The sequence below is a fragment of the Uloborus diversus genome, chromosome 8 (genome assembly GCF_026930045.1).
Source record: "Uloborus diversus isolate 005 chromosome 8, Udiv.v.3.1, whole genome shotgun sequence".
NCBI classification, from domain to species: Eukaryota; Metazoa; Arthropoda; class Arachnida; order Araneae; family Uloboridae; genus Uloborus; species Uloborus diversus.
In genome coordinates this window covers 125,643,214-125,658,963 of record NC_072738.1, presented here as the reverse complement: position 1 = coordinate 125,658,963, position 15,750 = coordinate 125,643,214, and the positions used below count along the sequence as shown (strand labels likewise).

The following is a 15,750-nucleotide window of genomic DNA, read 5'->3' as shown; positions in this document are numbered from 1 at the left end:
AACAGCCCTTAAGACTCCGAGAGTTTCTAAGCTTCCGACGCCGACTCCTTGACCCCAAAATCATTCCAACTTCGACTCTGACTCCGCAGTCTTGACAGAGTTGCGGATTCTAAGGGAAAAGAACATACTCTGACTCCGACTCTTGAAATTTTAAAGCCTTCGACTCCCGACTTCTTAACCCCAAACATCAGTTCAACTCAGACTGCGAAGCACTGCTTTTAACACATTATGCTTTAAAAACGTTCTATGGTAAGAAAGTAACTGTCATAAGTTTTAAGTTTACTGGCAATCAAAGTGGTACTTAATTTAGATATTTGAAGAGTACGGGGAAGAGAGGCGAAACTTCATTCCAGAAATTTACGTTTTAAAAGTTCTGAACCCCAGGGTTTCTTCGTTATACTGTAACCTTTTGACTGATTTATTTGCCTTCGTCCTTCTCCTTTCTTAGCAGCTTAAATAGCGTTCAACAAATTCTACTCCATGAACACTCAGTGTTTCCATATTGAACTCTTATTCAATATCTATCGATTTTAAATATAATAAGTATGAACTGTTGTATGATCACAAAGTCGAAGGCTCGAAAAAAAATTTTTTGCCATGGGGGGGGGGGGGGAGAAAAAAAGGTGTGGTTAAGGGTTTAAAAATTGGTGCAACGACAAATTGTGAAGCACTTATAGATATTATATAAACATAAAGTTAAAACAAGGAAATACAAATAAAATAAAAAAAAATCATATGTATCATAAGCAGGAAGTTTAAGTATTCCTCTCTGTCCCATTAAAAAGAAGGTTTTTTACAACTAGAATGCATGCTTTTACATGGCTAAATTCACGCCTTAAAAAAAAAAAAAAAAATAATCAAGGCAACTTTCCCATAACTGATATACAAGTGTTTATAAACTGCACTGATAAAAAAAATATTTAAGATTTATGTGTATTCTTTTAAAATTTCGATCCTTATTTCATGAAGTTTTTTCAATTATGTAGAACAATATAAGCTAAAAAGTATGTAGACCCTAACATCAAAATCTGAAATTGGTTATCTTTAAAAGAAAAAACTCCTAGGGGTGCCGCGAGAAGGGTTTTGAGGGTCAACACCCCAGAACATTTAGTTTTAACACATATTGCTAGCTCTAATAAGACAGTTTATATCCATACAATGATTGTTAGGACCAAACTTTAACTCCTCATAGGGTTAATTTTAGCTGTGGTAGTGCCTCAAAGCAATTTCGAAATTTGTCTAAATCCTATCGGAACTCAAGGAGTACACACGTAGAAATGTCATAATTAACGTTGCGGGGAAAAAAAAACATTTATATATGAGGATCAAAATAAAATAAGAATTATATTTTATGTCTCTGAAGTAGTTTTTTAATGAAGGTTTTTTTTATCAGTGCAAGACTTTATGAACAACCTGTAATACTGATCGAAAAAAATTGTACATCACGAAAGACTGGAGATTGTAGATATGGGTGATAAGCATATCATGCCAAACATTTGTTGAAACTATTGTAATACATTTCGAAGCTTGACTACAAATCCACAGATTGCCTCGTATGCTAGCCAAATTTGGCAGAGTTCCTTCGATGTTCAGGAATTCACATAGTGGGGGTGGGGGGGGGGGGGGAGAGAAAGAGAGAAACGACAGATGGAATGTTTATACCTAATTATTACAATGACTAAACTTTTGGAACTTAAAAAAAATTCAAAGTCTAAATGTAAAATTTGAGTCATAAAATTGCTCTTTTCCAAACGTTGGCGGAAAATTTTACGCCTTTTTTTTTTCTTTAATTTAAGCCAGATTGTTGAACATGCGTCACTTGACGTACTGTTTATTTTCGAGGTAGACCGTGCAACGACGGACAACACAAATAGTTAAATATATTTTAAAAAACCTCAATGGTGTTTTTTTTTTTTTTTGCCACAGTTTGGGATGAGCAAAAAAAAAAAAAAAACTGTAATGAAAAATAGAAGTAAATAAAAATTTAAAACAAATATGAACCCCTTTTAAGCAATTTAAAAATGATAAAATTACAAATTTCAGCATTTAAGGAAATTTCATTGCGCTATTTACTCACAGTGAGTGTTGTGTCAGTAGAATTTATGTGAGAAAATAAAATATCGATGGTAATTTAAGTAGCTGAATTTTGCGGTGAGCACAAGAAATACGTATAATGTCGGAGTGACATAGTGATGTGGATTGGGTAAATACCCAGCGGGTAGGTAAATATTTTTTGGGTAAATACCTCAAAACTGGGTATTTTACAAAAAAATGCAAAAAGTGAATGTGAATTTTTTTTTTATAAATCTAAATATGAAATAATTGGTAAAACTGATACATACATATGTATTACACAATTTATAATATTTTTTATTGAAAGACTTGATAAAATTATGAAAGAAACACATCATGAAACAAAGAATCTTTCTTTTCAATGTCATAATTGGAGAAGTATAAGCAGTTCAACGATGAACTTCAGAATTTCAAAATCACAAACGTCATAGCCAAAATGAAAAAAAAAAAAAAAGGAAGCATGAGGGATGTTTGGAAGAACAAACTGATAAGTTATTAAGACTGATGTTATTTATTTATTTTATTGTTGATTAAGTGATAACGTGGCAAATATAGAAACAGTTTTCACATTAATAAGCAAAAAAAAATCAAAATATCGTTTTCTGTTGCCTTGCTCATTTGCATTTGCTCCCGGGTACTTCATGATGAAGATTCATTCAAACTATTTTTAATACACGCAATTATTGATGTAGGGTGGGAAGGTAAATATTTTTTTGGGTATTCATCCGAAGGAAGGGTAAATCCCCTAGTAGTTGCGCATTTTGAAAAAAAAAATTTGGGTGGTATCAAAAAGTGATGATTTTCTTTTTAAAACATAAACCATAAAATGAAAGATAAAATATATAAAAATTTATGCATTATAATTTTTTTTATTAAAGGCTTAATTAAATCTTACCAAAAAAAAAAAAAAACTGTCAGAATTCAGAATAAACTATTCTAAAACTTAAATAGGATATTTGCTTTTTTTGTAACCAGTTAAGCTTTTTACATTTTGTAGAATGACTTTTTATATCCGAAATTTGGCTAGCAACGCTGAGTAGGCATATCCAACACATTTAATGTGAATATCATATTAGATTGCTAAGTTGTTTCACACAATAATTTTTTAAATATATGTGATCAAAATACAATTTCTAGGCAAAAATTTATTGTTTTGTATATGGTTAGTTGCATATACATAGTGGAATACAAACAGAAAAGTATTTTAGTTGAATATAAATTTTTGAAATAAATACCCGGGTAAATACCCATTTTGGGTATTTACCCAGGTATATACCTTGGGTATTTACCCCTAAAAATAAATACCCGGGTATTTTACATCACTAGAGTGACATAAACCCTACTTCACCGTTTACGTTGCAAAAAAAATCACCTCAACCATTCAAAGGTTAATTAAGCTTCAAGTCTTATGCATTTACGCCATGAAAATAATACAGAAAGAGCATTACTCACCTTAATTTGTTTCTTCCAATCCGGAATTACAGATTCATGACTTCCTGTGGCCGATGGCATTGGGGGAGGAGGAGGGGGGTGGCGGTGGTGGGGGTGGTGGTGGAACCGCACCAACAGGTGGGGGTGCCGATTGCATTGGTGGTGGAGGAGGGGGGGTGGTGGTGGTACCATTCCTACAGGTGAAGGCATTTGTTGAGGTAAAGGTGGTGGAGGCGGTGATGGTAGATCTGAGGAACAAGGCCAATTGGCACCAGGCATTTCACGCGATGGAGAAAATGGCGGGGGAGTTGAAAAAGAGTCAACTGGTGTTGACGGGGACCATGGCTTAGGCCCCGCAGACGATTGTTGGCGAGAAAAAGGTCCAGGAACGCTACCGTATGTGTATGGTGAATTGGTGTTATTTGTGTCATTTTGTTTCCCCCTTCCTGGACTGTGATTCGTTGGAGAATACGGTTTTGGTGATGGTTGATATTGAACTGAAGACTGTCTTTGAAATCCACTTGGAGCATTTGAAGATACTGGCTCATATCGCACTATGCTTTCAGGTGATGGCGGAGAAACAGAATTTTGTTGTGAAAATAATCCTGTAGAGGGTTGAAATAACCCTTGCTGAGCTGAAGGATGTGCCCAAGGTTCTTGCCGGTTTGGAGAAGTATTCACAGAATTTTGTCGAACAGGACTACTGGACCATGACTCTTGTGATCTGGGTTGAAACGAATTTGAATCAACCTGGTTTGGTTGAGGCGAGCACACTTGTCGTGGTGCACAAGGTGTAAAAGAATCTTGCTTAGAAGGTGGATTCCAAAAGACTTGACTTGAATTTTGAAACGAATCCTGTCGTGAAGGGCTGGACCAAGAATTTGGCTGACTGTTTATCGAATCTTGTCTCTGAGCTGTATATGAGTTTTGTCTCCAAGGCACAGAATCTTGGCGCGATGGCGGATAGGATGGCGTGTTTGGTTGGTAGTATGTCCCAGAGTTTCCATTGGTTTCATTGACACTGTTCCTGTGTGGTTGAAAATAAGCAGGTGTTTCCGATACTGATACTTGAGGCGAGAATCTCACAGGTGAAGCTTGACTGGAATTATTTTGGAAACTAGTCTGTCTTGCAGGCGATCTGTACTGATTGTTTGCTTCACCTGTCGGTATAACAATTTCTTGACAATATCTTGGAGACGAAATAGACTCTTGACGAGACATAGGGCTCTGTGAATTTTGAAATGTTTGATGAACGGGTGCGTTGTTCGATTGTGGAAAAGATTCTTTTCTGGGTGCACCGAATGTGTGCACATAACCTCCTGAAGGATCTTGTTTTACAGATCCTTGTATAACATTGTCCTGATAGTCATTCCTTGCACTTTGAAATGATGGCTTCCATGTACTTTGTTCACCGTTTGGAGTAAATTTAGATGGGCTGAAAGTTGGCGTAGAAGGCGTAATAGCGGTCCATGACACACCCTGAGGTCTCCTGAAAGAAAAAGAAAATTTCAGTCAAAAGCTGCGTGAAATAAAGTTACCTTTTACAAGTAGAGTAATGTAGCGCAAAGAATTTTGTGATAGCATGAATTTTCCAAACAAATTGAAAATTTGTTTTGAAAATCATAGTATATAAAGAGAGAATAATGTGTTTTGTAATAAAGTTTGTATCAAATCATTATTTATCACTTTTGTTAGTAATTTTGTACCTTCAAATAAACTAATAAACGAATTAATTAGTAAATAAAGGAATGATTAAAACAGTGTATGAACAAAAAAGCAAGCGAACGAAAGACAGAATGGAGACATGGGATAAAGACAGTTAAGGAATGAGTGAATGAATGTGAATGAATCAAAAAATTAATAAATACGCATATGATTTAATAAATGAATGAGTAAATAAATTAAATAACTATTTTCATTTGCCCCGCATGCACTTCACAAATTGTACTTGAAAGTTTAAAACCAAAACATGCTAATATTAAGTAAAATAGCCTGCACTGAATATCAAGAGATCTCAATCAGTATTTGATATGTTGATAACCAGAACTTGTATTATAACAACAGTTGTTTTGCATATAACACAAAATATTGCAGTATGAGTACTTAATTTTGAAAAAGACTCCTATTATCATATACCTTGATTTTTAAAGGTATCTAGTTTTGATTTGAATCAACTACATGTTTAATAACCTAGTTTAAAGTATTGCCAGATAGGTGGTACTACAAACCGTGTAAAATATAATACTTTAAGGAATTACTTTGAAACGCTATTTCATTTATCCTCACATTTCCTTAAATGGCTCTACATTTGTAATTTTTTTCTTCAAAGTTAAAAAAAAAGTTAAAAAAAGTACTTTATAACAATGTCAGTCAAGTTCATAAATTTCTCTAGATAGGCTTGGTTAGGTGTTATATTTGAAGCTTATTTGCTATAAACTAGTCAAACGTGTCAAATACTTTTAGTCTTATCTACATGAAAATCAAGTTTTCTTTTCCCGTTAGAAAAATTAAGATTCCAGATTTAAATCTATTTATCTAGTACTATTTCATTTTTGTAGCCTGATATTTATTTCTTTTCAGAACGCTTGTAATTTGTTGTATAAATTTGACAACTAAAAATAACTTCGAAACAAAACTCATAAGTGCATTATATATCCAAATATTCCAGAATTATTGTCCGGAGAAAAAATTGACTAACTGAAACTTATGTTGTATGTATGTAATTTATTTTGTTAAGCAAGTCAATAAATAAAAAAAATAAAATAAAATTTTGCAAAAAAAATATTTCGTTTTTTTTTTTTTTTTTTCAAAATTACGGATGAGCAGTTGAGTGAAATTGTATTACAGGTAGATACTGAATAAAATGCATTATGTTTTTCAATACGTTGTGAATCTCAGAGTTTATGTTTGTATTTTAACTTAATCTGTAAAGAGAAGTAGCGTACAATTATTACATAGCATTGCTATATTTTGAGTAAAATTACAACAACGTGTATACTTATACAAGTAAAAACAATTAAAAAGAGTTTTAAAGAAAAACTTTTTTAACTCTTTTTAATTGTTTTTTTTTTTTTTTTTTTTTTGTACACGTATACCACGTTGTTGTAATTTTACTCATATCATTGTACAAAGGGTTCTGTCTGTTTTTTTACATATTGATATATTTTGGCCAAGAAATTTCAAAGGTTTGGACCAAAGAAAATAAAACAGTTTTTTTAAACAGGGGTGAATTCGTAAACTTTCCAGTACCGGTACGCTAATTAAAAACAGAATCGTGATCCATTTAGTGTGAAAAATATATTTATTTTCCCAGAAAAGCAACAGAATGGCCTTCCGGTCTATTCCGGAACCAAATCAACCCTGTTTTCAAACAAAACTACATTGCTTAGTTATTTTATAAACGATTTCATTGCTTCCTAAACCTGGTTATACAACGATTGAATGAATGCACAAAAATTCGTAGCTTCAAAGCTTGATTTTAAATTTTTATTGATCACTAAGAACATAAAGCGAAGTTTGCAGAAATTTCCTCATGGATCGCAATAATCAAATTGTTCTCTATGTGAAAATCGCGTAAAAGGCTGTTTATAAATAATGTTACACTTTTTACTTCCTTTTACAAAAAAGTATTGTATTCGCGAAAAACATTTCACTCAAAATTTGACCTTAATTTCCATTTTATTCACCCCCGAATGAATATTGAGTTTTTTTCGACTCGACCACACATGGATTAGTGCTTAAGAATGCATAGACACGCAAAATATCTATAATGACGATTCCCGAGTTAATTACAACGAATTTTCTCATTACGTCTGTATGCACGTATGTGCGTATGTATGTCGCATAACTCAAGAACGGTAAGTCCTAGAAAGTTGAAATTTGGACTCTTAGTGGGGTCTAGTTGTGCACCTCCCCCTTTTTTTGCATTGGTGTGTTTCTAAAGGGGTCTTTTGCCCCCTTTTTGGGGGGAAATCATTGTTAATTTCGATGTAATCACAAGTGGTGTTATAATTTGGCGGACACTTGGTGATACATCGCCAGTCTTTTGTTCACCAAGTTTTGTCGCCAACTTGGCGACAAACTTTGAGATTTTTATCTTTTATTTTTTTTTAATCTGTTTCAATTTGGCCACTGTTGGTGATATTTAGAGAGTAAACTATTGAATCACATTAAAATTGCCAGTAATGGGGAAATGACATTAAATTGGAGTAAAAGGGAGTCATGTGATGCACACATCAGCTAGTTTTCAATACATTTGAGCCTGCTACCGCCCCTTTGTCCCAAAAGGTTACACTTCACCCTACTTCACCCTACTCTCCCCCTGTCAAATGTCACGCAATATTGTTCAGACATATTGTTGTAGTTTTTTTTTTTTTTTAATTTCAACCAAAATGTGTGATGTCATACTTCTTGTTACCCCCTACTCTTTCTTGTCACAAGCCGTCACAATTTCACGGTTGGTCACTCGTCACATTTCCTGCCCCTCAAATTTTGACGTCATTTGAGGACTACCCCTAAGTACAGGATGGCTATCAAACTCGGCTGGATAGAGAGATGCGAGAGCATAATTCCCCCCCCCCCCCTTCATAATGGTACCAAAGAGAGCCTAAAACTGCGTTTGAGTGACTTTTAGAACTTATCGGTTGGCAGTTATTTCCTATTTGTGCCCGAATGTTACACATATGACCCTCCACCTTTCTGATTGGGAAGCTCGTGTTTTAACCCAGAAGCTGGATCCTCCCTTGATAGCCATCGCATAAACGTCTCAAATGTCAAAATATAGTTAGAAAAAATAATCGTACAGTTAAAAATTGAGAAAGTTTGTGTATTTAGCAATTTTTTTTTACTAACCGCATACCAATGGAAAATTGGAACATGAAAATCAGCATTTTATATTCCAAAGGAAAACATTTTTTAAATTGTGCTTCGTAGAACCCCAGGGTTTCATGAAGATCACTCAAGAGTTCTGTAAAATGTGCAGTTTCTTTTTATTCAAATTACTCTCGTTAAAATAAGTTTTGGGTTGGCGTTTTTAAGCAGTATTTTCAAAATGAACAACAGAGTAAATATCAAAACCAATTGTGGATTAAAAACCCATTTTTTATTCTTAAATGTATGACCTTCGAGTATATTAGTGCAAGGAATACGAAATTTCAATAACATCTTCTTCATCCTCCCAGAAGTTTAAATTAATGCCGTTATTGGAATTCTGGTGCAGTTTAAAAATGAATATATTAATACACTGCAATTTATTTCTAATGAATTATTTTCCTTTTGATCACTAATTATTTTTAACGAATAAATGATTGATGAATGAAAAAGATAAAAGAAATTAATGAAGGATTAAACTAATCTGTGAGTAAAATTAGTGAATGATGAATAAATATTTGAATAAATAAATGAATAAATTGTATGAACTAATGTGTAAGCACCAATGAATCATTGAATAAGTAAATCAATTAATAATTGAATGATTAAACAAATTAAATAAACCATTTCGCTTTGGCCTTTTACTTAGCCCCGTATGGCTTTGACTCAATGTAAAAAAAAAAAATCAAAACATATCTTTTATCAAATAAACTAGCAAAAACACCCGGCGTTTCCTAGTTCAGTAATAATTGTGAGAAACAATCGCTACTTTCATTTGTTTTCTGTAGTATGAAAAAGTCAAAACACCACTTTGACGTGATTAAAAATTGAGCATCTTCCGTACCCATTAAAGTAAACTATCAATAAGTATAAAGAACGAAATAGACATAACATTCTGTTAGAAACGAAAGCACGAGATTTAAGCATATAAAAATTTGAATAATTTTCAAAATATAAAGTAACAAAAACAAATATCACTAAAAAAAAAACCGTGTGCTTTATTTAATTAAATAGTACACTCACACACACACAAGAAAGAAAGAAAAAAAAGGCTCTCTACTATGCTTCCTTAAGTGTGCAAAAAGTAGAATTTTCAAATGCTTTAATGACTTTAAACTCATATTTGCTCCGGAGAAGCCTCGATTAAAAACTTACATTATGATTACTATTAACATTGTTATTGTAAGGCAACGAATTTTTGTAACAATGGATTTTATATTTAATCATTTAATGGGGAAATTACATGAAATTTACTGTTGTCCATCATAACTTTTTAAACTTCGTTTTTTAGAAATAAATTATAGCCTATGTTACTTCCTGATAATGTAGCTAGCTATCTGTGGTGAAAAAATGGTTAAAATCTGTCCAGTAGTTTTGAATTTTACCCTGGACATCCTTACATACAGAAGTAGTCATTTATGTATATACATAACAAATGCATTGAACATCGGTAGATCTCAACATGAGAAACGTTCGTAATAACAAAAATTATTTTTGATTAACTGCAAAATATTACAATTTGAGCATCGAATTTCGAAAATGACTTGTATTATCATTCACCTTAATCCGCAGAGGTAACCATTGGTTGAGAGGAAAGAAGTAAATAACTACACATTTAATGATACAGTTTTTTAAAATATTACCAGATAGATGGAGCTGCAAACTGAGTAAAATATTTTAAAATTTCAAATTGCTTCGCTATTTCACTTTTATCTCACATTCCTCTAAATTTGTGATTAGCAAATAAATACCACTCATCTCATTAATTTTGAACTTTAAAATTTTGTTTCAAACAAATCGTTTAAACGAATTTCAAGAATTTTATTTATTTATTTATTCATTTATTTATTTATTGCTAATGTTTGAAGTTACTTTTTGAGGACGAAATAAATCTTTACAATGATTTTCCATTCTGTTGCGAGTAAAACATGCATAGGTTGTTGCATTCAAACTATACTACTGAAAAAAACGGAGGGTTTCATGACAAAAATAGACAAAAAAAAGGGGGGGGGGGTTCCGTTTATCAAGGAAATTAAGAAACGCTAACTTAAATCAGGGGTGTCCCACCCCCTGAGAGCAAAGGCGCATCCCCTCTAAAAATCGCAAAGACCTCTCCACCTCCTAAAAAAAGTGAAAAATACCCACCAAAAAAAAAAAAAAAAAACCCTAAAAATTTCAATGGCGCAAACCGTGCCATGACCCCTCCTAGGTGGGCACCCCTGCGTAAATAGTAACAAGAGTGGAAAAACGTAGCCATATTTATTAACATTTATTAATTTGTGAGAAAAATCAGCCATTTTTTTTTTTAAACTAATAAACCATAAGGGTATTTTGGAAGCACTTGAAAACATTTTAGATTGATAAAAAGAGCTCGAAAATGCGAGAACTTACCGAAAAGTATTCCCAACCATCATCATTCGGTTTCAACTGACACTGACAGTCTGGTAGTATTTCGAATTTTCGTAGTAATATCTACTGGCGAAATTGAATGGATCGTGACATCATTGGGTGGTTTGTGAGTCAGCGGCGATTTCGTCCGAGTGTGGTTTTTGTTTGATAAGAAAGTATAAGATAACTGAAATATTTCCCTAAGCGGTGTCGCTGTCCTCTTTTCTGTAAAATTTATTACACGTTTGGAAAGTTTTCGAATACTTTTTGTTATGGTGCGGGTAGGTTTTGTTTCTTTTGTCGGAAGAAATATTTCATCGAAAGTTTAAAAGAAAATCATTTTGGGATTAGAAACTGCTAAAACGCTTGCAGTGACAAAATGCCTAAGATTTTTGTTTGTTTTCACGATTTATTAATACTTTATGGAAATACATTCAAAGGCACATGTTTTTTTCAATTTTGTGTTATAGTTGCTATTAGTTTTTCAAGTTTTCCCTTTATTTATTTATTTATTTTTTGTATTTTATGTGAGTTTAGAGAAGAGAGACTACTTTTAAAGCAGATGGTTTTAGAAGTATGGAAATGTGGGCACACTAAAATAGATATGATTTCTTATACTTTTAAAAAGAACTAGTAGGAAATGTATTTTTGAAGTTGCAGCATATAAAGAGGAAACAATGTATTTGTAACAGAACTTTTCATTTTCAGCAGTAAATTTGTACTTCCAAATGCACGTGAAAAATTATCACTTTGCCTCATGCATGGGAAAGAATGAAAAAAAATTTTTTTTTTTAATGAAACATATTTATTTGAATGTTAAAGTATTTTCTGTAAATGAATTAATGAATGAATAAATAAATAAAATTAAGGATTGAGTGAATAGGATTAGTGGGAATCTGATATTAAGTTCTCTTAATTAAAGTACGGATTAATTTTTACTTATCCTTTTAGTTCAAACGTGTGTTAAAAATAGTATTTAGTAAATTTGCGAATATACTGGCAATTTATAGGACTGGTAGAATGATTAAGATTGATGATGAAATATTTTTTTTATTCGTTCCTACAATCTGTACAAGTTAAACATATGAAAACATGTTCACTTCTTTTTTTACATTAATTTATACCTCTGAAATTCAAGTTGACGGAGATGAGAGTTCATAATAACCACACTTAAATTTTCAAACAAAATCTTGTTTATCGACCAAAATCTCACAACTTCTTTATGGCGGAAAATAAACAAGGAGATTCCCTTGTATGATGGAAAATAAAATGTGATATCATTACTGCCACGTGTTAGTGAGAAATGGCAATTTGTGTTTAGGTAACGGAGGTGAGAATTTATTGTGTGACATTATTCCTTATCCTACTAAAACGAACTAAAACACAATATAAAACAATTAAATATATTTAAACAATTAGTATTTGAGACACTTGTGAAAGGAATAATAAATAAAAAAGTATATACTTTTAATTAAACAAGTTATTAGCACCATAAACAGTCACACCAGGTGTGTGACATGCCACGGAGGTGAGAATTTACATATAGCGCACCAAAAATGTTTTAAAATAAAAATTATTATTAAGCAATTGTTGACAGGTTTAAATAGATATATTTTTGATAAAATTAAAAAGCATTGTTAAATGAATTGTTCCTTAAATTTTTTACAGTAAAAGAAGTGTGACAGAAAAGTTACTCTTTAAAGAATGATCCATATAGGTTTATCTAAGAACGTATGGACGCCCGAAATATTTATTTTGACGATCCCTGAGATAATTACGAGTTTTCTCGTGACGTTCGTATGTACGTATGTATCTCGCATAACTCAAAATCGATGTGCCGTAGAAAGTTGAAATTTGGTATGTAGACTATGAGTGGGGTCTAGCTGTGCACCTCCCTTTTTGGTTGCATTTGGATGTTCCAAAAGGAGTCTTTTACACCTTTTTGGGGATAAAATCAGTGTTAATTTAAATGCAAACTCAAGTGGTGGAATAATTTGTCGGTTATTTGGTGATATATCAATAAGCTTTTGCTGACCAAGTTGGCGATAAATTCGACGGTTTTTTAAAGTTTTTAATCTGGTTTTAATTTGGCGATATTTAGAGGATTAACCATTGAACCACGTTAAAACTTCCGATATTGGAAAAATTAATCTCTGTAAAACGCTTTTTTGCTTCGGTTCGCGACAAACTAGGGGTGAAGACATATGAAGCGTTTCCTTGCTTACTCCAAGGCACTATTATGATTAAACTGGCGTAAAAGGAAGTCATGTGATGCACACACATCAGCTCGTTTATCATACATCTCATAAAAACGAGATAGGTAGTTAAACCCCTGGCTGCTCATTCAACGATTTCCACGGGCAACGTTTTCGGAGCGAAAGTTGTTCACCTCAAGATTTCCGTGCGAGTGAAATTTTTGCGTATATTTAAAAACTTATCCCACTCTTTTATGGTTTACTAGTGGCACCCGCACGGCTTCGCCCGTAATAGAAAAATTAAAGGTTTTTTGGTTCACTTGTATATTTACAAATAATGTATGGTGAATTTTCTCGCCAATTGGCTTGTACCGACGTTACAGTTCCACGTTATGATAATTTCGTATCTCGCCAATTGGCTTGTGCCCATGTTACGGTTCCACGTTATGATAATTTCGTAATTTATGATAGTTTTTTTTTCTTAAAATTGGAATAAAAAAAGAACCACATCGAATTTTCAAAAAATCGCTTCGAGGTGCACACCCCCATGCTACATACTAACTTTGTGCCAAATTTCATGAAATTCGGCCGAACGGTTTAGGCGCTATGCGCGTCACAGACATCCTACAGACATCCAGACATCCTCCGGACAGAGAGACTTTCTGCTTTATTATTAGTAAAGAAGTGTCAGTAACGTATTTTCTGAAGCATTTAGATTGACAGCTCGTACTTTCGAAAGTCACATACTCCATTAGATCTGTCAAGTAAAAATTTCGCCAACAGTTTGCTGCTCACAAAACAAAGAAAGGATAAAGTGAAACTGGGGAACATTTTTTGTAAAGAAACTCGAATTTGGTGCTAAGAATACTATGGATCTTTGCCTTGAACCTTGTTTTAAGTATACCTAACTAAAAATAGTTTCTAATATAATTTATATAAATTTAGTACCTATAATTATTTTACTATTTTTTTATCTAAACAACTATCCACATATTAAAGCGGCTTCTTAAAAAGAATTAAAAACGTCAGGGGTCTCACAGACACAATGTAAAATCAAGTTGAACAGTTGATGGAAATAAGAATTGAAAGACCTGGAAGCAAAGAGGTGTAAGTGCCAAAATTAAAAATTTGGAGATACTAACACGAATGGTAGGAGAAACTCTAATATGTTTGAGGAAAGAAACGGTAATGATAGCTACTGAACAACATTATTTAGAAAAAAATATCAATGAAAGTTTACTTTAGAATCTGAGCTTTAAAAACGTTTTGCTCAAAACTTTAACAAGTCCACTTACATCCCTTTCCTTCAATATTAGATACGTTATTACAGCATCGCCTAAAAAATAACCTACCTTGCATCGTACGGTCTATCCATATCGTTTCCGTGTCGTAATAAGGCAAATCAGTGCCACAGAGAAGCTGTTCGCGGGGTTGGAGAAAGAGACAGAATCCGCGCACCCCCTCACGCCGTAGTTAGGTACAGAAAAGAACTTCTCGCAAGGAGAGAGTGAGGATATTTTGGGCCTGTGTTATTATTGCTCAATAACTTAGAGGTTAAACGCACCGGTACGGGTATTCAAAAATGAAGAGAACGGTCGGAAGGCGAAGTTTAAACCCGCGGGTTCACTAATTGTGAACATATTTCTGTAAAGGGGGCGGAGAGTGACAAGGAGGAAAACAGATATACGAATTTAGAAAATATGACGCGATGGATAGTAAAACGTTCACCTTAATGCGAGAACAATGAGAGAAAATTAATGTTAGTCTTCAGGGTACTTTGATCTGCAATTTTTCTATTTTTAACTGCTACGCTGAAAGTTAAAATAATGCTGAAAAATATCGTCTGTTATCAAAAAGCAATATTGGATTTAAAAAAAAAAATTAAAACATAGAAACCAAAATAAAATTTTTCAATAATCATATTTTCTAAAATTTATCGTCTGCTTACATTTAATTTTGTGATATTTTGCGATCATGTTTGGCAACAGCTAGAACTGTTATATAATCATGTTTTTACTTTCTTCTATATCTAATATATAGAAGAAAGTATTGGATTCGTGCAAATTTTCGAATTTCGACGGATTCGAACGTTTTGAGGTGTGCTGAGTCCATTTCGACTATTTTTGGAAAATGTCTGTCTGTCTCTGTGTGTGTATGTGTGTGTGTATGTGTGTGTGTCACGTCTGTCTGTGACCAGTTTTTTGTGGCCGCTCTACAGCAAAAACTACCGCACGAAATCGAACGAAATTTGGTACACATATGTGCTCCTATGTGAACTTGTGCCCATTGGTTTTTGGCGCGAATTCCTCCAAGGGGGGTGGAGCAATGGGACGTTTTTTGAGTTACGCGTGCTTGCTATTCCTCAGGAAGTAACTGGCGGAATCAAACAAAATTTGGACCATATGTTGCCATTAACAGAAACAGGTGCTGATTCAATTTTGGTGGCAATAACTCAAACGGGGGTTAAGCTATAGAACGTTTTTTGTCGTCAATTGTGACTGCTGTATCTCAAGAAATAATGAACGGAATGAAAGAAAAATTTATCGGCAAGTAGACCTTAGTGGGTATAAGAGCTGATTTTATTTTGGTGTCAAAAGCTGAAAAGGGGGTGGCGCAATCGAATGTTCTTTTTTTTCATTGTGAGTGCCATTTCTCAAGAAGTAATGCTACGTTCTGGATGAAATTTGGAATAAATGTGAATCTATTTGTAAATAGGCGTTGTTTCAATTTTGGCGCCAATCGCTCCATGGGGTTCTGATTTTTTTTTTGTGTTAATAAAAATAGCTTTATAAAT

General features: G+C 33.3%; 1 protein-coding gene across 2 annotated transcripts in view; it reads right to left on the bottom strand.

Annotated features, from left to right (window-relative positions):
- Window positions 1-15,750, bottom strand: part of LOC129227219 (uncharacterized) — a 69,463-nt gene that overhangs the window by 34,247 nt on the left and 19,466 nt on the right. Inside the window, exons 1-2 of one of the 2 annotated variants that reach the window (XM_054861724.1) lie at window positions 14,309-14,428; window positions 3,526-4,993 (exon numbers count right to left, since the gene is read on the bottom strand). In XM_054861724.1, the coding sequence (XP_054717699.1) occupies window positions 3,526-4,993; window positions 14,309-14,331 (1,491 nt within the window). In that variant the 5' untranslated portion in view covers window positions 14,332-14,428. Of the gene's footprint in view, window positions 1-3,525; window positions 4,994-14,308; window positions 14,429-15,750 lie in introns of those variants that run through there. The other variant, XM_054861723.1, reaches the window with a different exon arrangement.